Below are 24,046 nucleotides of genomic sequence, written 5' to 3'. Positions count from 1 at the left end.
ACATTATAATTGGTCTGACAGTTGGCTAAACGTTGTTTCTCACCAAAATTAATAAACAACATTTTGAAATTTGAATTGTGAATTCTTGACAATGATAAGAGAGCTATCATTTTCAGCTTACGTACATGTCACATTTTGGCATCTACATACATTCCCAGTTCATCATCATCATGATTCATTCAGCATCTATGTGTATGTTAAGGTCGTTAATCGTGTTGACCAATACTGAAACACTACAAGTTCTGGGTCTTGTGGTGCTCCAATGGATGTTGCTTGCATGCAACTAGGTAGGGTCCATGAGTAGATGGTAGCCATCAATCACTCCCATCATCATCCCTCTGTATACCACCACCATTATAAATCCCCACCCAAACCAAAAAAACAAAAGCTTTATATATATATATATATATGAGTTTTATATTTTCTGATCTGATTGAGAGTACTTGTTCTGTTTTCTCAGTAACTGCACTCTCTTTACTCTTTTTCCCGCGCTTTAAAAATCCCAACTTTTTTTTCTCACCCCCCTTCTATCTGCAGCCTCCTTCCTAATCTTATAGTCAAAGTTTGCGCTTTGCTTTCCCATTAAATTCACTCTCTTTCGAACACTTTTTATTTCCTTTATCCCCACAAACCCACAAACCCCCTCAAGTTAAGTTTATGCCTCCAACAAGTTTCACTCTTTTCATCATATTGATCATCTGAGTTTCACTGTTTTCAGATGGATACCATGAGACCCAAATCAGCCTTCAACAACAACCACAACAAGCAGAGCAAATTGGCTAGGACTTTCCACAAGGTCATCAACCTCAGAAGCGCAACCAGCAAAATTACATCCAACAATGGCATTTGCCTTCTCACATCTCAGGCCAAAGTCAAGGAGGACCGTGAACATTTCGAAAAGCATAGGCATTTGGACAAGAAGGAAGAAGAATTCAAAGCCAGAAACAGAGCAGTCATGGAAGCTCTGCTGGCCAAGCTCTTTGCTGGCATCACTTCCATCAAAGCTGCCTATGCAGAGCTCCAAATGGCCCAAAACCCATACAACAACGAAGCTATTCAGATGGCTGATCAGTCCGTCGTCGACGAGCTCAAAGCCATATCAGAATTGAAACGCAGCTTTTTGAAGAAAGAGCTCGATCTCTCACCCCAGGTCACTCTAATGCTTGCAGAGATTCAAGAGCAGCAGGGGCTAATGAAGACCTATGAGATCACCATCAAGAAATTGGAGTCTGAAGCTGAACACAAGGGCACAGACATTTATTCTCTCCAGAAAAAGCTTGAAGATTGTGTCTCATTCAACAAGTCCTTGGAAAACAAGCTAAACTCAAGTGGCTCTCTGTCTCTGTCCATGTTCGAAAATCTTCGGCTTTCGGTGCTCAACCCAACACATTTTGTTCAGTTTCAGCAACACACTTTAAGATCCATAAGGAGCTTCGTGAGGCTGATGATCCGTGAAATGGAATCTGCAAACTGGGATCTCGACACAGCCATCAAATTCATCGAGCCAGACTCTATTTTCGCAGAACAGAGCCATAGTTGCTTTGCGTTCGAATCATTTGTGAGCAAAACCATGCTTGAAGGCTTCAACAACCCAAACTTTGGGCTACCCAGTGAGTCTTTGCCCCTTAACAACAAAACCCAGCTTCTCTTTTTTGAGAAATTCAAGAAACTCATATCAGTAAATTCAAAAAACTTTCTTGCCCAGAACCCAAGTTCATCGTTTTGTAAGTTCACTCGGGCCAAGTACCTTCAACTCGTTCACGCAAAGATGGAGTGTTCTCTTTTTGGGAATTTAAACCAGAGAAAGCTCCTAAGCACCGGTGGGGTTCCAGACTCTGCATTTTTTGCGGCGTTTGCAGAAATGTCGATGCGGGTTTGGCTTTTGCATTGCTTGGCATTCTCATTTGGTCAACAAGTTTCCATCTTTCAGGTCAAGAAAGGCTCCAGATTTTCAGAGGTGTACATGGAGTCTGTGACTCCGAACGATGTCGATACAGAGCCTTCAGTGAGTTTCACAGTTGTGCCAGGGTTCAAGATTGGGAAGACGGTGATACAGAGCCAGGTTTACTTGTCTCCAGTGACTGCTCCGGCGAGCTGATGATTAATTTGCACTCTCCGGTGTGGATGGTACTTTGTTTTGGAACTTAGACAGTTTGGATTCAAGTATTTACAATCGGATGGTGATGGCTGGTTCTGGGTCTTGGATTGAAGAATTTAAGATCGGATGGTGATATGGTAGGTGATAGGAAATGTAAATAATGCATCAGAGCCATTGGATGTAATGTGGGTCCAAAGTGGTAGGTTTAGGTTGTAGCAGAAATGTATACAAAATTAAATGTCTTCCTTGCTATATATAATATAATAATATTTGCTCAGTTTTCACTTGAAGAACTAAAGCATATTTTATGTGATTACTGGTTTGTGGTGTTGTGTTTCTTTTGGGGCATAGTAGATGTTAAAAGTGAGACTCTGGTAATAGGAGCAATGTCAGCAATGGCATCCTGAACTACATGTGAAAGTGGCTCAGAGAAAATATGATCTGGATTTGGATCATAGTAATGGAGGAGAGAGGCCAGCTGGGTTGTGTGGACCAGAGGGGTTTGCTGTCTTAATCTTGAGATCAAGTAAATGGGTTTTGGGGCAAAACCTTCAATTCATATTTTTCTGCAACTGTTTTCGATTGATAAATGCTTAATGTAATTATTACATCCAATAGAATGAGAAAAACCTTTATATCACAGGATAACATTGTTTTGCTATCCTTAATCAATCATGTTCTGTAACGTGTGATGACTTTTTCACGTGATAGAATGTAATTGATTGGGGATAGAAAAACATAGTTATACCCGTGATGTTCTTCCCCAACAGAATAGGTTATTCAACTTGCATGAAATTCGGTGATTTAGATGAAATAATTGTATGCAACATCATTGCCTTGCCTGTAGGGCTTTGAACAACCTTTTTGTACACATTTGTATGTATCTGCTTAAGGTAATGTTGGCAGGACGAGGATCTTCAGTTGTTTGGTCCGTTTCTGATTTATAGCACCAATGTAGGCCTCTATAATTGGTGATCATCCCTTTGTTTTACTGTCCCATTGTGCCAATATTATCAGGCTTCATAGGGTCTGAGTCTGAGAATGGTTCACGGGCCTTTGCCTTGCAAGACAGCATAGATGACTCAGTTCAGCATTTGTGTGCGTCTAGATCTAGAGGTCGCAATTGCCAGCAAGCAATTCCTTTGCCACATACTCAAACTTTTGGTTCTATATATATTCACAACTAACAAACACTGTTTCTGTTTCCCATGGTGGAATTTATTTACTTGTGTGTTAGAAGGCAAATAAGATATGGGGTCATACTTGAGAGATAATGTTGGGTTGGTACTTGGGCTATGAAGTTGTAAAACCGTGAAGCGGCTTTGGAAACTAGCGATGTGATTCTCAATGCAAACTGCAAGGCAGTCCCGCTTGTTTGTTTGTAATTGTCCGGGTCGAGAAATACTTTCCTACTTATTCTTCTCCTACTTTTATAAGCGACGTGATGAGAGAAATATAAAGAAAGCGTCAATGAACGGAGGTAGGAAAGTTTTTCTGGTCCAGTTCCAGGTCCCTTCTCCAACCTATTAAATATTGTTTTTCTCCTTGTTACAACTCTGTACCTTGTATTTTAGTTTTTAACCTCAAAATGTACTTGACTGCATACCTTTGTTTAACCCATGCATGTTAAAACTCTCTCCGAGAGCAACTAACGCATAACTTTTTCATGTAAACATTTGCTTCTTCATTGGTTAGACTTGAAGAATGCTCCTCTCAATTACCAGTGATCTGAAAGGTGCATTACTTGGCTCTTCTTTGAAAACGTGATCATTTCTTGCAAATATTGCTATATAATTTACAGATTCAATAAGCAAAGGATTTGATCCAAGAAACAAATGGCAAAGAAAATTCACTCCAGAAAAAGAAAAACCAGTATACTGTTTCAATGGGGATTTGATTGACCAGCAGACGCCTCCTGTTGCTACCAGAATGCCATCTCCCCACCAGTAACATAATCTAATGTTTCTAGAATACCCGTGCCCTGCACCCCTTCATCAGACTTGTCAACCTCCGCGTATATGTGAAGTAACAATTGAATTTGTTCATGTCACATTGTTGGTTCCATCAAATCCTCAGATGAGCTGATTTAAGTTATGTTTTTTACCAAGCCCCCACTATAATCCACATTCTGCATTGATGGTTTATATCAAAGAAGAAATCAGAGCTCCCAATGTTTTTGAACTGGCCGCAAATCATCAGTCAAAATGGTCATGAAGTCGTTCCTCCAACAATTCACATCCAAAGAGCTGAAAATGATTTGTTTCTTTCAATCAAGGTCCAGCATGTGATTCATCATCATCGGCTTAAAGAAGAAGATAATGGAGTCTAACAAAGTCATGGAGGAAGATTTCACGGGGAAGCTGGTTCGCCATCTGAGGAGGGCGGAGAGTCTGAAGCTTCTGCAAGAGCGTCAAGCATTGTTATGACATCACTAGGGTCATCCAAGTAGTACTTTGCTTTACTGGGTTTCTGTCCAACAGTGCATGCAAAAACACAGGTATTAGAGGAGAGGACACCATTTGTCGTTGCATTGCCAATAATCTCAAACATATCCTCATCGGATCTATCATCACCAACGCACAGTACAAAATCAGCCTGCTTTCCAGTCTCGTGCATTGACGTGAAGATCTTTTCAGCGACCACGCCTTTACTGACTCCCTAAAAGTCACAAGTAAAAGTAAGGATTCAATCATCATATGAACTTTACAGAATCTATATGTTTGCAAGAATTCCGTAGTCTTTTATCATCAGCATGCAAACCATTTGTCTGCAAAATTGTCAGTCAAGCTTACTACCATGGTTTCTCCATGAGATTTCTCTCATGAGCTAATGTCAAGCGTTGCCATACCCTTACAACTTAACCTTTTAAAATTTTTTCTCATGAGCTAATGTCAAGCTATTTGTAGTCAAAACCCACATTACCAAAGCCAAAAGAAAAAGAAAAAAAAAATACAGGCATGCTATTGTCTTGAAATTCCTCAAAGTTACTTGATCATGATTGAAAAAAGGCGTGGCCAAGAATTCCTATCTCATAGACGGCGACCTTCATATCACCATTGGCAAGTGATTACATACAAATTCTCAAGAGTTTTTGAACTCAGTGTGTTTGTACTGTAGACTTGCCAAATGCCAAGGAGCTTAATCACACAAAGCTACGAGTCCTAAGAATAATTTTATGATTTGGAAAAGTACCCTTCACCAAAAAAAAAGAAAAAAAGAATACAAGAATGGAAATTGGAGCTTTTTCTGTGATGAATTACGAATAGGTAGTGCTAATGGTGAACATCCTAGGATATCAAGAATTGGAGTTTTTACTGTGATGATATACAAATAGGTAATGCTAATGATGAAGATCCTAGTATATAATAGTATCCACCAAGTGGACAAAAATTTGCATTCACCTAGAGAGTTAAAAATTGGAAGTGAGTTAAGATATTCACCTGTGGCTTTACTTCTACGATATACTGACCACTCTTGGCAGCAACTGGTTCATTTGCTAGCACACTTTCTAGATGGTCCAACAACTCTTTAGCCTGGCTGGATCCAAAACCAGGATCTGCATCTCGATGGTGCCAAACCAAGGCACTCTCCTTGGTTTCAATGGAAGAACCATCAGTGGCTTCTGTGTAGAGTTTCATAACTGGTTCTGCTATCTGTATCCATCCAAAATCATTGCTCTGCCCGCAAATTTCCCAATCCTTGTCCGCAGACCACCTGAAAAACAAACTTCATATTTAAGCAAACAAAAGAAAGGAGTGTCTGCATACCACCTAACAAAACACAATTCAAACTTAAGCAAACAAAGGCAAGGTAACCATAAAGGACAAATAGATAATGGATATACCTCACAAAATAACCATGTTCAGCAGCAATTCCAAGTTTCTTGCAAGGAGAAAACCACTTGCTTAAACTATCCCTCCCTCTTCCGCTGACCACAAAAACAGTGTTTTTAACATCACCACAAAGTGTATTTATGAGAGAGATGACCTCTTGGCTTGGGCTCTTATTTATAGATGTTTGAGGCATCACAGTACCATCATAATCTAACAGTATAGCCCTACGTTTAGATCTCAAATAAGCAGACTGAATGGCATCAATAGACAGCTTTCTGAAGTTAGGATCAAGAGCTATAACCCTGAAACCAAAGCCCAAACCAATACCCCAGCAACGTCTTCTGAAATGGTCTTTGCATGTTCTCTCCATATCTTGGAAAACGCTTCGTGACCAGTATGCCACATCATGTGTACTAACATACCTATAATGCTTTTCATGGCGCAACTGCTTTTCAGGTTCAACCATTGAAATTGCCTCGTTCATAGCCTCAGCCGTTGATTCAATATTCCATGGGTTAACCCGAATTGCACCACTCAGTGAAGGGGAACATCCAATAAACTCGGATACTATGAGCATGCTCTTCTTGGGTCCACTGAATTCTGAATTAGAATCTGATACAGAATTTCCTTGCCTGCACACAATGTACTCATATGGAATAAGATTCATCCCATCTCTCACAGCCGTGACCACTACACACTCAGCAATGGTGTAATATGCAACTCGTTCACTAAGAGAGACTGGTCTATCAATGAATACAATAGGTTCATAACCCGGCTCACCAAATTTTTCATTAATTCTTTTGATGCTTGTCTGTATTTCAGCCTGTGTTTCCTCAAGATCTCTCCCTCTTCCCCTAGCAGGATTTGCTATCTGTATCAGAACTGCTCTTCCCTGCCACTTTGGGTGCTGCTTCAGCATCTGCTCCATTGCCAAGAGCTTCAAGTTGACACCTTTAAAGATATCCATATCATCAACACCAAGCAGCACAGTCTTTCCTTCAAACTGTTGTTTAAGCTCTTCTACCCTCCACTCCTTATCTGCAAGTCTCAACACTGACTCAATCTGCCCCATGTGAATCCCAACAGGCATGATCTTTATCCCAACTGTCCTTCCAAAATAATCCAACCCAATATAACCCCTTTTTGACTGATACTCCAAACCCAACATCCGACTACAACAAGACAAGAAATGTCGAGCATAATCAAAAGTGTGGAAACCAATAAGGTCCGAATTTAGAAGTGCTTTTAGAATCTCTTCCCTGACTGGTAAAGTTCTATATATTTCTGAAGAAGGAAATGGGCTGTGAAGAAAAAAACCCATTCTTAATCTATTGAACCTCCTCCTCAAGAAGGTAGGCAGCACCATTAAATGGTAATCATGAATCCAGACATAGTCGTCCTCTGGATTTATTACCTCGATCACCCTTTGTGAGAAAATTTTATTTGCAGCCACATATGCCTCCCACAAAGACCGATCAAACCGCCCACCATGATTTGCTGAGAACGGAAGCATGTAATGAAACAAAGGCCACAAATGCTGCTTGCAAAACCCATGATAGAACTTGGACAAAATGTCATGCGGCAAAAAGGCTGGAACACACTTGAACCTATCCAACAGGAGCTGTGATACATCATCTTGCTCATTTGAATCCACTTCAACATTCAAAGAACCTACATATAAAACCTCCATCTCTTCAGGTAGACCATCCTTTAACTGCAATAGCAATGAGTCCTCGTCCCAACTAAAACTCCATCCTTTATTGTCAGGTCTACGCTTAGCTTTTACAGGGAGCTGATTGGCAACTATAATTATACGGTCCTGCATAATCGAGGACGGAACATCCGAAGACACGCTATTGGCCTGATCATCATCAAGCTCTGATATAACTCCGGCAACGGTCATTACACGAGGAAGTCGCCTTCTTTCCCGACCCATTATTGGAAAGTTTCCAGAAGCTAGATCTAAAAGATTGGTATACGATTTGGACATCATCTTGAATAACTTCTATTTGGGTTTCGCCAATCCACTCAAAATTCTTAAACAAGATCTCAGAATATAAACCAGACCCAAGATTCCTTGCCTCTTGGAATGACTATAAATTGAGCAGGATCTGTAATAACATGATATAAACAGGCATCGTTACAGAGACCAAGAACCAATTTATAGCAAACTAAGCAGGTCCGTATCATCAAAGCATTCATTCCAATACCTATACTAGATTCAAACATTGCAAATGACCAATACTTAATACCATTCCTATATACCAAAAACTGCAATACAGCATAAAATCGCATGTCCAATTTATAACTTAAAAAAGATATAGCCTTGAGCCTTAATTGAACGCAATGATCATCATATTTTCATAAGATAAAAACAACAAAAAAGAACAAAAAAATGATACCTTTCAGAGCTTTCAAAGAACAAATTTTGAATCTTTCCCAGGTACAAATTGGATCTGAAAATCGAAATAACAAATGAATTATTGCTGGAATCAGCAGAAAAGAAATCTAGGGTTTGGTTTGGTCTTCTCTGAATGCCCAAGAGTCACTTGCAATCTCTCTCTCTCTCTCTTCCCCCATACAATATAACAATGCTTTGCTTCCCTCTTTTCGGAGGAGCAAAATGAATAAAAATATTGTTTTTATATATTTTAAGAAATAAACAACTCAAAAAATAAAGAAGAAGATAAGGTTGGCCAGTAGACTACCCAGTAATGCCAACTGGCTCATTGTTCAAACTTCGCCTCACGCGCCTCTTACTCCCGCGTGCAAAGGCATTTGATGACGTGTCAAAATCCAACACTGCGTTGGCATCCCATACACCGTGTGGAAAATTTGTGGGGCCACGTCGACCTATGTACGTTCGAAGCCCGCCCCTGGGCCCTACACGTCGTCGGATATATACCCACTCGATGACTCAAGAAAATTATCTGGTGTTTTCACGACCCGCTTAAATATCTACACCTTCCTCATTGCTTTCATGACACGTACCGACAAAGAATTTTTCGGCACGTTTTTGTTCTCGTGGATGGGAAACTTCATGGTTAGAGTGATGTCGTATTTACCCACTCACTTAAATTTTCTGTGTTATTAGTCTGCTTTCCACAATCACAAGTATTTCTAACCTCTCTTCTTACTTTTGCTTTTTTTATTTTTGCTTTTTCTCAAAAGATGATGGATAATGGATTGGAACTTTGGATTTATCACAAGAGAACAACAATTAGTTGGTTCATTGTTCATGTCCATTTTCTCCATATCCTATGAAAATAAAAATGAGATACACAAAATTTTGGTCACGTTATTTGCTTCTCGCGTTATTTAATTCTCGTATCGTAAAACTTACTTATCTAAATAAATACTTCGGTTTAATAGATGAGTTTGTTGCTACCCCCTAAACCTAGGGTGCAGGCATGGAAGAAAATGTGGTTCTTGTAGAATCTATATATTTTGAAACAAGTAGTTGGTGGGTGGCATGTAGCATGATCAAAATGGTAGATAGAAGGAAGACTCTGGCCTTTGGAACAACATCGGTGAATGGTATGGGGCGGCAAAGTGCAAGCTTTGCCTTTAACACAATTTGCCACATGGGCGCCATATAAATACGGGAAAAAAAATACGGATAAGGCAACAAAGAAAGAAATGATGTCAGCAATGACGTCACCGAAACAGTGGGCCCTGGGCTTGTACGTGGGTTTTGGCTTTGGAACTGTGGGCAAAATTGCAATTTAAATACAATTCGTTGTTGGGTTGGTGGTCTCTGGTGGGGGGGTATTTAAGTCCACGTATATTTTCCATGGTTGGGGCTAAAAGGATGCAATGTCGCTTTCGTCCCTGCTGGATTTGGTTTATGCGACCGAATTATACTTGGCTTCCTACTTGAATAAACCAAGGAATGAGGGGCATTTTATGTAGGGTTGCGTTACTGGCTTATAAAAAATGTGTATTTTGGGAAGACTAAGACCATACATATGACTAGCTTCCTTTTCTTTTACCTAATTTTTAAGTTCTGCATGGGAAAATTTCATATTTTGCGAGACGTGAGTCATAGCACAACTCGATAGATTATATATTTTTCTAGATTGAGACGTGACATTGACAAAATAGTGTGTACCATTATGATGTGTACATAAGCACTCAGAAATTCATTGTTCCGAGCCACTCGAATATTCTTTTGGTAAAGTGCACTTCATCTGATCAACTCTTTATTAATAGTTCTTTGTTGTGATAATTTCGAAGGCTTTGGTCTCCCCAATGGAATCAAAGAGTCCTATTTTAATATAGATTGACTTGAGAAGTTAATTGTGTCAAGAAATATTATGAAAAAACCAAATGACCAAATGCCTTTTCTTCCAATTTCAGCCCACTTGACAGAATAAAGTCCTGCAGATAGCCAAAATGAAAGTGTCAAAGATGCTGCTGGCCTAAAACTATGAATCTTATCATTTATCAACAGTGGATGCTCATAATTGTTCATAGGACAAATTCTTGGGTGTTGCAGGCGTACTGTGTCGCCAGTCCGACACCCATCATATATACCGAGCCTCCTTGTATTTGGGTCAGAATCAACGTGGGGTTGTGTGTGACCCAAATGCAAGTGTCCTAGTGAGTACTTGTGAGGGGTGCCGAACAGGTGATGTGGTTCACCCAGCAGTCTTAAGAATTTCTCCTCTTATTGGCCGTCCTCAAGTTGGACATATTGCAAATATGTTGCATCACATCCATACTCGAGCAAAAATTAAAGAAAGAAAGCAGTGCCTGAGCTCTCTCCCAATGAATGACAAGTAAAACAACACACAAGTCAATGTCAAAGAACCACTAAAACAAGAAGATACTACAGAGTACAGAACATAAGAAAAAACAGCACAACCTATGCAGTTGGGAGATTAAACCAATGCCAATAACGATAATCATTAATCTATATGGTATCAGGTATCACCCTCCTTCTTGGCATACATCCTACGAATAGATCGAAACTGGGATAAACAAAAACAGAAATGTCATCAAAGAATGACCAAGTTCCGATTGATATAGCCATCAAAGTTCTGGGGAATTGGAAGGAGACCTATAGATGGATACCAATATTTGGAGCTGTTGCTGCAATTGCAATGGCTTTTGTAACTGGTGCCAACAATCTTCCAGCTCCGGTTAGTGGCTTTGTAAACAAAACTTAGATGATGGGAAGAGAAGGAGTTTCATTGCAATAGTCACATTTTTATGCACACAACTTGAACAAATCGATCACAAGCAAATACATTGTGAATGTGAAATAAGAAATTTGATATTTCCCAATTTATGGCGTCTGAAAAATGTTGTTTGTTTGATATTTGTCAGTTCTCAACACTTGTTGGATCAAGGGCTTTGACACTTTTAAAGGCATTTGTATTGGCTTGTGCAATCTATGTTCCTGGGGCAGCCTTTGTGAATTCCAGCAACACCGTCAATGATTTGTTTTCTGATGTATGTATAAAACACTTGTGGTGCCTAAATTCAATTCCTTTACCTCCAAAAGCACCAAAAAACAGTTAGTTATAATTAGCTGATAGAGTTGTCTAATTTCCCAGTTTCTCAAGGAAAATCAGCCAAGTGAAGGTTTCTTGATGTGGAGCATGGTAGTTGTTCTTGTCACGGCAGGTACTTGGTTAATTGTCAGACCAAAAGGGAATGTTGTTAATTAACTTCATATTGAATTTTCTAGTGGCTGCAAAGATTGAACTGATCTTTCTTCTCATGCTTGGATACGAATTTCTTGTTTTTACTTAGAAAAGACAAATGTGGGCATAAGTTTGTTTCGTGACATTTATAAGCCTGTGATTTTGGTCAGCAATTTGGCTTGCTCTGGCTACAAATATGCAGCTGCCAGTCTCAGCTCAACAATCAATGCAAGGTGCTCTTTTGGGAACTATACTTGTTACTGAAGGTTTTAGCTACATGCCCCTCTGGAATAAGGTAAGGAGGTATAAATTCAATTGGCTGTTTAAGATGTTGCACACTAAAAATTTACAAGAGGTTGAAAAATGTAAATGGTATGATTTATTCTTGGTAATTACATCATCCAATTTGTGTTTTCGGAAACTTGTAACTCTTTGATGTCAAATTTTTATGTTTGACTTGTCCTCCATAATTATTTCATTTCCTTACTCTCAAGTGATGGTGAAATGCAGAATGAAAATCACAATTTCAATGGTGGAGGACTTGTTTGGATATTTGTTGAATGGACTGTTGCGCCATTCATTGCCTTCGTATGCGCATTCTTCCTCTTTACTGTCATGAAGGCTTCTCTACTTCGCAGTGAAAATACTGAAAAAAGGATTCTTGTTTTTCTTCCAATTGGCTATGGAATATCTGCTGGACTGCTTTGCCTCTTTTTCATGTTTCAGGTTACTTTCTTATAATTGGTTCAAAATTGTAGATTCTTTTATCTAATCTTGTATGACAATGAAAGTATGGTAGAAAAGAAGCAGCATCATGTTTTACAAGGCCATTGTTTGCATCAATTATCTTTCCTTCTTCATTGTTTTCCATATTGCAGGTCATACCATATAAAACAGCTGTTAATAGTTGGGTTACTATTGTTGCAGTTGCAGCTGCCACCATGACTGGAGCGCTATTATCTTCGGTAACATTTATTACAACAGATTTGTTTATACCTTCCTTTTCCCTCCATGATTTGTTCATATGTTCAATCTCAATTCGAATCTCTTTGTAATAGGTTGTGGCGGTTCCTTTGGCCATGAAAAAATTAAATGCGGCCAAAAAGTACAAGACCATGAAGAGAAACACGTCTCAATCCATAGAGAAAAAATGCATAGAAAGTCAAGATCAAGCATGCAATACAAAATCTTCAGATGATGAAGCACAGTTTGAAGAAGCCTTAAAAGATTTCATGCAGATGAGAGTCCTTGATACCGTGTACGAAGAGGAGGACGAAAAGAGCTGGGCTTCACCAGACTCAATACAAGAACCTGAGCCTGTGCCTGCTCATGATCATTCAATTTCTGAAGATCAGTCTAATACAGAGAAATCTACTTCATTCAAACAGTTGCTTCAGTCTTCACCAAACCGGGATCAAACAAGGCACTTTCACAAGATTGACAAAGCAACACCGGTCGAAAATGCCTTCCGGTTCATAAAAAGTTCATCAAAATCAGTTTTCTCTCCTGTGAGTCCAGCACTTCTTATACCTGGAATCCGAACTTGAACATAACAAAACTATTTGTTTGAAAACATAAGCATCTCTCAGCATTTTAAGTCCGGCAAAATAACATTATCTTATATTGTGCTATGCTTATGTAATGAATAGGCAATCGAATACGACAGACAGACCCTCGTCCGCCACGCTTTAGCTGAAAAATATGATGATATGGAAGGCTTCTTCAGTTCCCCACAGCTTATAGCTTCATGTATCTTTGCGTAAGTTCACAAAATGCATGCAAATATATGTCTGCTCACAAACTTAAGTACACACCATGAGTGACCTATATTAACACGTATGTGCCTGCAGGCTCATTCAATCTGCTAATGAACTATCTGCCTTTGTAAGTCCATATGGAGCTATAGTTGACATTTTTCAACACAGAGAAAAATATTCTGGAAATGGGGAAGATGTGGTGAGTTGAAAGTTGCCTTATCTTTACTGCTATCATATTTTATATAACTTATCATATTGACCAATCAAAATTCAAGAGATATGCTTGTTTGTTTGTAGGAACCAATCCATGTGACTTGGTGGTGGTTTAGGGCAATTGGTGGGTTTGGTGCTGCAATTGGTTTCTTAGTCTGTGGGAGGAGGCTGACTCAGTGTCTAGGTGGGAAGCTGACATACATAAGTAACTCAAGAGGCTTCGCAGCACAATTGTCCACTGTGGCAACAATGATTTTGGTCCATAAGATTAATCTTCCTGTTTCAAGTGTTCATGCTTTTGTTGGATCATTAGTAGGAGTTGGGACTGCAGATGACCCTAGAGTGAGATTTCTCCTCTGTTTTTTACTATCTATCCTATAATTGTGCTTATATTCGTTACTCGTTTCAACTAAAACTTCTTTAACTTAATTTTTTTTTGGCAGAATGTAAACTGGAAGCTCCTGTTCAAGTTCATATGCGGGTGGGCGCTTACCATAGTGTTTTGTTCTGGGGTTGCTTATGCCATTTTCTCAGTGTCTGTTCACTCCCCAGCCTTTGTGGTGCCCTGAATCTATCTCACTCTGATTCATGATTTTTTTGTTTTGTTTTTGTAATTGCTGTATCAATAAATCCCCGTTTTATTCCTTATATAGGAGAAATTATAGAATACTACGGTAATATGGTCACATAGTACATCTTGTACATGTATTATAATATGAGTAGATGACAAGATTTATTTTTCTCTATTTTAGAGAATAGTATCAATAAATTATGATTCATCTATTTTTTTTATTATATAAAATTTTATCTTGTATTATTATTAATTCCTACATGCATTTTTAATAATCATTTTGTTTTGACATTCACTTTCAATTTATGTACAATAATGAAAATTTTGTATAAGTAATATGGGATGACATAACTTCTTTTGCTAGAAAATTAGTGTAGGTTTTATTGCCAATTGAAGTGTAGGTTTTGTTTGACCAGAAAAAGAAAGAAGTGTAGGATTTTTTAGGGCAGAGAAAGAAGTGTAGGTTTTGTTTTCACAAATTAGGTTTTTTCTTTTTGGGTTTAATTGGAAGTGGAAAGAGAGGCGGTGAACAAGTCGTTTTGGGGTTGGGTCCCAGGTGAGCTTTGTGTGGCGAAAAGCCATCGTATCACTATCACCGTTCATCAAGACTGAAAACACCACCTGCTACAAGTGACAAATGGCTATGCATGAATGTGATTTTTAAGGTCTTCCTCTCAATGTAAAACACTGTCGGCTGCTTTCTCTCTAAATCCAACAATGGCCGCCGCCGTGTCATCACCATGCTCAACTCCACTGATGACCCAGAAACCAAGTCTCAGAGTGGATTTCAGACATGGGTTTTTGAAAAGCTTTGATTTTGGCCACCAGAAACCAATCAAATGGAAGACTTTCCACCTCAAGGAGCTGGTGGTCTCTGCTAGCACTGACAATGCAGTTTCTGTCACTGATCCTGTGCCTTCATTGACTCGCTCTAAGTAAGTACCATTCGTGAGTTTCTCTCTGTTTTACTTTTCCATTTCTTTTTGTGCTTGCTTTGTATGTAATGAAGCATTTCTTTTGGTACATTTGGTGCAATTTTTGGTTGAAATTAGTTTGTTTTTGGTCTTGAAGTTGAGGGGTGTTGAGCTCAATATTGTGGGTTTTGAAATTTCAGTTGTTTGATCAAGTGGTTTTGCATGGAACTTTTAACACTGTTACTTTTGTTTTTGTTTTTATTAGTATCTAATGAAAAATATTGCATTTTTCCAGTTGGTGATTGGCTATAATTTAATTGTTCCAAGCTGATTTTTTAAGCTGTGGTGAGTCGACTTTGATGGAGACCAGAACCAATTTTATGCTTACTGTTCAATTTTGAACTTTAGTTAAAAGAATGCACCAAGGGAGTGAATAACTGATTTGGGAGTTCTACTGTTATGACGAGGTTAGAAAAAGTAAGTACAGGAATGGTTGTGTCATGAGAAATGAGAATGACAGAAATGATTATTTTCGTTCTGTTTCTTTTTTCCTTTTTAAGCTTCTGTAATGCGTAGAGATGGAAATAAGGCTATGCTTATAAACATGAAGTAGTCCGTCTAAGCTTTGGCTATATGCCAAATTGCATTAAACAGCCTGAAGAAGGGGTTGGGGAGGGGATTAATTCTGTTGGCCTGATCTTGCCTTTTCCCCTTGGTATTTAAATCTGTCGATTGGGCAGGGAACCAGCTTCCCCTCTTGCTGATTCTGCATGCCAGGTGGTGCCTGCATTTGGAAGTCTATTGCTTTTTTGTCATAAATGAACCAGAAATTTTAATTCTCAAAAGGCTACTGAGAAAACCTTATTTCACTTTCCAATGTGCAATTTCAAGTTATAAATTTTGATTCTATAATCATTTCAGGGTGAAACGCCATACAATTTCAGTGTTTGTTGGGGATGAGAGTGGGATAATAAACCGAATAGCAGGGGTTTTCGCCAGGAGGGGTTACAATATTGAGTCCCTTGCCGTTGGTTTGAACAAGGACAAGGCTCTCTTTACCATAGTTGTGTCTGGAACTGAAAAGGTTTTGCGGCAAGTTGTTGAACAGCTCAACAAGTTGGTGAATGTGATAAAGGTTATGATTCAAACTTATTTATTTCTAAAAATATTCCTTACAGAACGGCATTACTTTAGTATTTTGTACAAAATCTTCTGGCTGTTGGGTGTATTTCCAAAATGATATTTGGTAACATATATAAATTTGATGCTGATGTTTGGAATAAATTGAAAGAGATTCAACATATAATTTTTTTTGTGCTTGTATTATAGATAACATAACTATTCATTTTTATTTCTTCTCCTGTGAACCATGAAAGATGTACTGGATGTTTTGACATGATAAATCTAATTCAGACAGATCCCAAGGAATTGATTCTACTCGTCAATTATCCTTCCAGTAAGAGTTAGTTCAGTACATATTTGCATCCAAGTGCTGTAGGGTATCATCATATGGTTATGTTCTTTGACATACTACTAGAGTCCATCAGGGTAGGGCGAGCTGCCTCTGCTGACCGACCATGAAAGAGAAAATTTTTACACGAGGGCGAATAGAATTTTGTTTACAGTTTTTCTGGGTTCTTTATTAACTCTAATAAGTCCCCTTTTTCAAGAGGACGAATAGAATGAACATTTACAAACTTCCAATAAGATTATCTTCATATAATTGATTCCAGGAATGGTGATCTGGTGATCCCTCACATCTGCTCCCTATTCCTTGTCCCCAATGTAAATTTTAAAAAAACAGGTGCATGATTGCGTCCGCATTATCTTCGCTTATAGTTCTACTCTATCAGGTTGAAGACATATCAAAGGAGGAGCACGTAGAACGTGAATTGATGCTTATCAAACTGAATGCAGATCCAAGTACCCTTGCAGAGGTAAACATCAAATTAAATCCAACCAATGCTTGAATAAACTGTTTCCTTTTGATACTGTTTATGCATCAGCCTATGGATAATTAAGCACAATTCCTTCCAAGAAACTTTGCCTCACTACTTCATTCTCCAATACAAATTTTCTTTTCATTTGATTTTTGTTTTAGTTTATCTACAAGATTTCTATTTTTCAGGCGTGTATGAGTAAATGATCGACCCCCAAGATTAATTGTCATTGATATGTGCTTTCCAAATGATTGTGTACTCTATCTATATGAAATGCCAAAATGCTTTTTTTTTTTCCCACAGAACATGATGATATGTTAACAACCTGGCTTGATTTCGATTGTGTGTGTATATGTATATCTGATTTTTTGGCCCAATTGCATTTATACTAGGCTGCCATTGTGCTATGTATTGGTGGTGTATTGCAGGCATTCACCAGTGAGGTTACCTTGTATTTGTTGTATTTGATAATTCTGGGGATAAAACGGAGTTATTTTCTAGTTTGACGGTTATGAGCACTGTTTAAGATGCTCTTTTATTGTTTTAGTACATCCTTTTACTTGATCTTGTTTGTCTGCTCTAATTTTTCAGATCATGTGGTTAGTGGACATCTTCAGAGCAAAAATTGTCGATATCTCTGAACATTCACTGACAATTGAGGTGAATTTTGTCAGATTTTGTTTACTCTTATAGTTGTGTGTTGCAGTTTCATTTCCTATGGCTATGACTCTCAGCTTTAATGTGATCATTTTAGGACATATAGGCTCTAACACCTACCCGTCCAGTATATATCTTAGGTGCCTAGGCACACAAAAACTTACAGCTCTGATTTATGTGGCAAAAAGATTATTGCAGTATGCGATATTACCAGAAAATTACTAGTTCTTGTCAGTGGTTGTATAATGAAATTATTATTTTTATCTGTTTTCTTATTTTCTCTGAAAAAAGCAAGATACAACTGTTTCAATCCCGATGGAAGTGTAAAGTCCACATCATTCAGCATTATATACAGTTTTTTTTCTCTTTTTTTTTTCTTTTTTGGACTTTCAACATGTTTGTCCACTTCCCCTCCTACCAGCTGAGTGGACATGAGAATATTAGAATCCTTTTACAATTAAAAAAGAGACAAGAAAAAACTTGTTTCATTACATCCAGCAGTGCCAAGTCTTTTGTTTATGTTATGATACAATTACATTACAACACATACTAGATTGGTTATTTTACGCATTTATCAGCACATATTAGATTAGTTAAATTGGTGAAACCATGAATTTTATTTTTGGTGTGAGTTAACCCTACTTCATGAGCATTTGGTATCTTTTAGTAGTTTAGTTCACTCAGCCTACATTTGCAGGTCTTGGAAATTTTAAAAATTGTTCTAGCTAATATACTCTGTTTAGTGTATGCAATCTTTCATTTGCCTCTTATAGTCTTACTGGTTCCAATTCCATCTACGCTTATAAACTTAGTTCACTCCATGTGGATGTCTCAGGTTACTGGAGACCCTGGGAAGGTGGTTGCTGTTCAAAGAAACTTAAGCAAGTTTGGTATCAAAGAACTTGCGAGAACTGGAAAGGCAAGTTGTATATTTGCATTCCAATGTTTATGCATATACAAAGATGTACATTTATGTATGTGTTAATGGGTGCACCCTCTAAAACAACGCATGCAAAAGGCTGCATAATTTGATAGGTTGAAACTAGATATCAAATTTGATTCATTAGACCATAGAACTACAAAAAATGATAATGCCCGTAGGATCCCAATACGAAATGAAATCATATTTAAAATTTGTCAATTCATATGTGTATGATATGCAGTAAGTAAATGGTTTATGAATGGCCAAATAACTTGAACTGCCAGGATGCTCACCATCAATAAAATGAAATAGCATTCCCAATCAGGAAGCTACGTACACGTGCTTCTTTTCAATTTTCAATGATGCAATCAACTTAGGGTGGTAAGTGTCATCTAATTGAGGTTTCAATTTGACTTTACCAACAGATTGCTTTGAGACGAGAAAAGATGGGTGAGACAGCTCCTTTTTGGAGATTCTCTGCAGCTTCTTATCCAGATCTTGAAAAGTCAATGGCTATTGATGATCTTGCGGTGAAAGCAAACCGTTCACTCAATGTTGATGCCAGTACTGCCTCAAGGGTATGTATGTTTGTTCTATTGAGGAGATTTTATATGCTGTTAATTTCTCTCCCTGCATGGATAATTATCTTTCTGTTGTTTAGATGGAAACATTTTATAGGGCCAAAAGGGATTCTCCTATAGTGTGTGCCTCATTCACGTGTAAATAAATCAAATAATGATATGACTTATACATCCCGAGAACATTTAGTTCTTTATTTGTTGCACAAGAAGGTATGCTGTTCTCTGATAACTATTGTCATTTATGATGATAACATGTATGTGCTGATCTAAAGAAAATTGACTTGAGCAATCTCCCTTTTCAGTTTTATGTACATTCCACAACTTTTACTATTGTCTTGGTCATTTTGGACTGAACATAAGTGAATGTCATTTTTTTATTGAAGGGTGATGTTTATCCTGTGGAGCCCTATGATGACTTTCGTTTGAATAAAGTTCTTGATGCTCATTGGGGTGTTCTCTATGATGAAGATGTAAGTTTACAATCCCAAAATGCTTCAAGTTGTATTTCACTTTTAGTCCAAAAATTGCCTTGTATGCGATGTACAAGGTGCACAGATTGATGTATCTACCTAGGAAGTAGATTTTTAATTTTTAATTCATGTTTGGTGTCTCTACAAATCAGTGCCATTTTGACTTAATCTTTGTGCCATGCTATTTAATATTTCAGCCAGGTGGGGTTCAATCACACACTTTGTCTATGATTGTGAATGACTGCCCTGGAGTTCTAAACATAGTTACAGGAGTCATGTCTCGAAGAGGTTATAATATTCAGGTTTGTTGCTGGTGATTTGCGCTCATCTTTTTATATTTGGTTTTCCTTGGCCTTTGCTCATGTGATTATTGGCTTTCACTTCATACTCCTAGAGCCTAGCTGTGGGGCCTGCTGAAAAGGAAGGGCTTTCTCGCATTACAACTGTCGTTCCCGGTACTGACGATTCAATTACCAAGTTGGTCCAGCAACTTCACAAGTTAATAGATCTTCACGAGGTGAGGGTTGCACATTGACAAGTTTTTTGAGAATATGCAATATCTGTTTTGGGTGATGATCCACTAATCTCTGAAAGAAAAAAGAAAAAGGAAAATTGTTACAAGGTGGCTATATATATTTGCAAAGTTTGTTTGTAGTTATGGAGTTGACAATCTTCAAACATGCAAATTAAATGCCATTGTTTTGGTGGCCGTCAGGTCAATGTGGTGGGTTGGGGTTGATGCCTAAATATATAGTAGGTCTATAACCCAGGATATTTTTTATTTTCCTCTCCCTATTTCAACTAATCAAAATCTGCTCCTCTGTTATCTGCCATTAATAATATGATCCTTCCCCAATTCAATATTTATGTGTAATGAGTTCAATTTAGAGATGAATTTTTTCCAAGTTTATTCACAAAATAAGATTTGTTCATGCCTTGATGGATGATATAAAGCTGGTTGTTTCTGCAGGTTCGGGATATTACACACTTACCATTTGCAGAGCGAGAGTTGATGTTGATAAAGATTGCTGTGAACACTACTGCTAGGAGGGATGTTCTTGATATTGCCAGCATTTTCCGTGCTAAAGCCGTTGATGTATCTGATCATACAATTACCCTTGAGGTTGAAACCTTTTCCTGCATTCCTGTCAACTATATTTGTGATTGTGTCTTATACTTTAAAATTCTACAAGTAGGATAGAAAGTTCTTGCCCTCTGTTGGTCATTGGAATTTGGACCATAACTCATCTACCCGAGTAAGACTGGTAACAATAGTGGTGACACTAGATGAGTTGTGAACTTTAAAATAAATCTTGTCTCACTGAACTGTTTCATTACACCACATTCGGGATTGCATCTTTGACATAAATAATATTTTGTATTTACCTGGTTTTTGGTTAGTGTAATGGAATCTGTTGAGAAGTGCCACCTTCAAACGGGATCAATGAGAGCATGATTTTGTATTTAGTTGTACCAATCAGTCCACTGAAGTCAAACTATACCTGAGCTTTATCTTTAATCTTACTCCACTACCCAATACTAGGGATTTGGCTTCTGCTATTGCTTTTGTTTCATAATGTCTCGCTAATACTCTCTACTCAATTTGTTTTTCAGCTTACTGGTGATATAAATAAGATGGTTGCACTGCAGAAGTTACTTGAGCCCTATGGGATTTGTGAGGTCTGTCTTCTCATTCTTTGATCTTGTTCACAACAATTGATTTGCCTATGAATTTCCTTCTTTTGTTTTTTGAAAAGAGGTGTTTGAGCTAGATCAATATTAGTTTAAACTAAATTCTCAATAATTGGACGAAATGCTGTCCTTTCTTACCTCCTTAATCAGACTGTCAGTTGATTGCATTGCATAAAGTTATCGATAAGCAGGGTAGCCGAATGTCGGATGGTGAAACTTGCAATTATAGACATCGTTAAGTTTCAATTCAAGTGGGCATTCATATTTTATTGTTCAGCACAATTATGTATACTAGTCTAAAAAGTTAGATCGCATTTTTTCTTGGCTGATTCTTACTTATCATATCTTAATATCTTTCTTCCTCCATGAAGGTTGCACGAACTGGGAGGGTGGCGTTGGAGCGGGAGTCTGGTGTGGATTCCACTTATCTTCGTGGATACCCCCTTCCAGTATAATTCCTCACTTTTTGCCTGTTGACTAGTCCATCTAGAAAGAGGAACAAAAATCAAGTTTGGCTTCCCATCGTTTGTATTAGGTCTCAGGGAGAATGAACCGACATGCATGGAAGTTCAAAATCTCTGTATTTTTCTTTTCCTTTTTATGTGATGAGGAGGAATCCACCGTCTTCTTTCGGAGGTCGTCGATAAACCTTTGATAGATGACCCTACTAACAAGAATTTTGTTGTACTCCGGGAGGGATGTAGGAGTCTGGTGCTCATGCAACCATGCAGGTTAAAATTAAGAAATGAGTGTATTAGTGTTTAAAGACTTTAGGTTATCAGCTTCATGTTGTATCAGTGTAACAAGTAGATATGTCAAATGAAGGATCGACACGTTGTTATCTAGCTAAAGATAACATGGATTTAATTATTCTTCTCAACTATCCCTTGAAGCTGTCAGGGGAATTAGGACTTGGCATGTATTATTCACAAAATACAATTGATGCACAGAAAATAGGACAAACCAACAAAATAACTGAACTTTGAATCACAAACCAAAGTGCATGTATTAATCACAAAATCTTGAAGTACCCAAGAAAAAGGAAAAACCCAGTTCGCTAAGGTGTTTTGATTTGAGACTGCCAGAGGATGAGGCAAACAGTACCAACTTTCTTGAAAATTGAGAAAAAGGAATGGCCCATGCAGGTCTCGAACCTGCGACCTTCGCGTTATTAGCACGACGCTCTAACCAGCTGAGCTAATAGGCCTGTTGGTATTTCCTTTGTTGTTTTACTATTTATACGCTCCATATTGCTAGAAGGCCATTCGTATATGAAATATAATTAGGAAATAACAATAAAAAAATTGGTCACATAATAAAGTCATACCATTAAAACCCTTTTTACTAGAAATTCTCCTGAAGCTGGCTGCTGGCCCACTGGAGAAGATGCTCTTGTTAGGTAGGGTTTACTGCTGCTAGTAGTGCTTCGGTTGCATACTCCCCAAAAGCATTTGATATCATCAACTCATCCCAAAAAAGCATTTGAATTAGCCCTCGTTCTTGAATTTGGTTTCAAAAAAGCCTTCAATCAACTCATACCAAAACCAAAAGCGCATCAATCTTGAAAGTTCAACTAATGTATGAACCAAATCACTTTGGTAATCTGTCCCTACCTTGAATAAAAGAAGTTGGTAGCCAAAAAGCATGTAATTAGAAGGATAGCCACACTTTATAACTTTTCCCAAAAGCTGATCTTCTATGAGTTGGCTTTTACCAAAAGTTGAGGCTTTATATATATCAAGAAATCCCTTTTCATGTGCACTTTTGTGTGTGAAAATAGTGGGAGCTTAATTTCAATGTCGAAATTATGGTTAGTAGGATTCTTTGAGTAGGTAGAGTGCTATGCGATCTTATCATTGACAAAATGACAAAGAAATGCACATTGGATTAGATTCTTGTGATTGTGAAAGACGAGCTATAATTCCGGCTAAATTCAATGCCTATTGCTACGATTGCAACAAGAGCATGAAATTCATGGAGGAAAAACAAAAAAAATAAGCTCACCGACGAAATTAGATATCTTATAACTCAATTTTTTGTTCAAAAGTGTCATCATTTATATTCCACGTTAACATATATCCAAAAAGTCTTAGGTCAAATCACGTAAAGTTTTCTATTTGGCTGGCTCCCATGCATATAAAAGCCACCAAACCATGCCCTCATGTCCTCACTACCCAAAGCCCTTCAAATCTTAATTAATGCCTTCTAGCTATCATGTTCTTCTTAAGTCAGAAACCATCTTTCTTGTTCCTGACCATCACAATATCTCTCACAATTTTGGCAGGTATAGCATCTGCATCTCGAACCTACCCGGGGCCAAATATACCGGATTCTAAAGGCGAAGGCGCTTCCGAGACGTCTCAAGCTGTGCATAGGGTGATTCTATTAGATTTGCATCAGGTGACAGTGGCTAATTCGCATAATGTTGTTCTTAATAAGCGCCCTATCCCGCCTTCTGGTCCAAGCCATAAGAACAACAAGGCACCTAATTCCTCAGAGGATTTGTTAAGGCCATGAATGATTGTAATTAGTTACAGTTTTGTTTTGGGCCTGTGGCCCCATTTACCAAAGACGAACACACCCATGTTCCCAAGGCCCAACATGGTGTATATGAAAGGCCCATTTTGTTCAATCCTTTTATAAATTTTTTATTTATAATCTAGATTTTGAACAATTTGAGAGTTTAATTAGGAACTTATATCTAGATTTTTTTATAATTTTTCGCCTCTTTCATTTTTACTTGTAAC

At 38.0% G+C, this 24,046-nt stretch overlaps 4 protein-coding genes and 1 non-coding gene across 5 annotated transcripts; 3 read left to right on the top strand and 2 right to left on the bottom strand.

The window, feature by feature from the left end:
• Positions 254-2,378, top strand: LOC18781348 (IRK-interacting protein). The gene has a single exon (XM_007212770.2). It carries the CDS (start codon positions 719-721, stop codon positions 2,096-2,098), a length of 1,380 nt encoding a protein of 459 aa, XP_007212832.2. The 5' UTR covers positions 254-718; the 3' UTR covers positions 2,099-2,378.
• On the bottom strand, positions 3,823-8,562 carry LOC18780959 (probable alpha,alpha-trehalose-phosphate synthase [UDP-forming] 7). Its single transcript, XM_007214557.2, has 4 exons — positions 8,334-8,562; positions 5,943-8,042; positions 5,539-5,812; positions 3,823-4,756 (listed from the first exon to the last, which is right to left on the bottom strand). The coding sequence occupies exons 2-4, from the start codon at positions 7,922-7,924 to the stop codon at positions 4,448-4,450; spliced, it is 2,565 nt and encodes an 854-aa protein (XP_007214619.1). The 5' UTR covers positions 7,925-8,042; positions 8,334-8,562; the 3' UTR covers positions 3,823-4,447.
• On the top strand, positions 10,926-14,308 carry LOC18778855 (sodium-dependent phosphate transporter 1). The gene is made up of 11 exons (XM_020563146.1): positions 10,926-11,075; positions 11,263-11,388; positions 11,493-11,562; positions 11,753-11,877; positions 12,093-12,308; positions 12,461-12,547; positions 12,641-13,090; positions 13,232-13,341; positions 13,433-13,538; positions 13,637-13,894; positions 13,996-14,308. Exons 1-11 carry the CDS (start codon positions 10,926-10,928, stop codon positions 14,119-14,121), a joined length of 1,824 nt encoding a protein of 607 aa, XP_020418735.1. The 3' UTR covers positions 14,122-14,308.
• Positions 14,539-22,217, top strand: LOC18779919 (acetolactate synthase small subunit 1, chloroplastic). The gene is made up of 12 exons (XM_020562614.1): positions 14,539-15,058; positions 15,959-16,172; positions 16,891-16,974; positions 17,569-17,637; positions 18,470-18,553; positions 18,982-19,134; positions 19,521-19,607; positions 19,805-19,909; positions 20,002-20,124; positions 20,578-20,730; positions 21,222-21,287; positions 21,671-22,217. The coding sequence occupies exons 1-12, from the start codon at positions 14,841-14,843 to the stop codon at positions 21,752-21,754; spliced, it is 1,440 nt and encodes a 479-aa protein (XP_020418203.1). The 5' UTR covers positions 14,539-14,840; the 3' UTR covers positions 21,755-22,217.
• Positions 22,433-22,506, bottom strand: TRNAI-AAU. The gene has a single exon. It is a non-coding gene; the product is annotated as a tRNA-Ile (tRNA).

Source organism: Prunus persica, chromosome G4, assembly GCF_000346465.2.
Source record: "Prunus persica cultivar Lovell chromosome G4, Prunus_persica_NCBIv2, whole genome shotgun sequence".
Taxonomy (NCBI): domain Eukaryota; kingdom Viridiplantae; phylum Streptophyta; class Magnoliopsida; order Rosales; family Rosaceae; genus Prunus; species Prunus persica.
Note: the sequence above shows the minus strand (reverse complement) of the source record. Positions and strands in the feature narration are given on the sequence as shown.

Excerpts from the sequence above, each read along its gene's own strand:
- LOC18781348 (XM_007212770.2), top strand. The coding sequence starts at position 719 with ATGGATACCATGAGACCCAAATCAGCCTTCAACAACAACCACAACAAG.
- LOC18779919 (XM_020562614.1), top strand. The coding sequence starts at position 14,841 with ATGGCCGCCGCCGTGTCATCACCATGCTCAACTCCACTGATGACCCAG. Across the intron at positions 16,975-17,568 it reads ATCCAAGTACCCTTGCAGAG|ATCATGTGGTTAGTGGACAT; the intron begins GTAAACATCAAA and ends CTAATTTTTCAG. Across the intron at positions 20,125-20,577 it reads AGTTAATAGATCTTCACGAG|GTTCGGGATATTACACACTT; the intron begins GTGAGGGTTGCA and ends TTGTTTCTGCAG.
- LOC18778855 (XM_020563146.1), top strand. The coding sequence starts at position 10,926 with ATGTCATCAAAGAATGACCAAGTTCCGATTGATATAGCCATCAAAGTT. Across the intron at positions 12,309-12,460 it reads GCCTCTTTTTCATGTTTCAG|GTCATACCATATAAAACAGC; the intron begins GTTACTTTCTTA and ends TCCATATTGCAG. Across the intron at positions 13,539-13,636 it reads CTGGAAATGGGGAAGATGTG|GAACCAATCCATGTGACTTG; the intron begins GTGAGTTGAAAG and ends GTTTGTTTGTAG.
- LOC18780959 (XM_007214557.2), bottom strand. The coding sequence starts at position 7,924 with ATGATGTCCAAATCGTATACCAATCTTTTAGATCTAGCTTCTGGAAAC. Across the intron at positions 5,813-5,942 it reads GAACATGGTTATTTTGTGAG|GTGGTCTGCGGACAAGGATT; the intron begins GTATATCCATTA and ends TTTGTTTTTCAG. Across the intron at positions 4,757-5,538 it reads TCGTAGAAGTAAAGCCACAG|GGAGTCAGTAAAGGCGTGGT; the intron begins GTGAATATCTTA and ends TGTGACTTTTAG.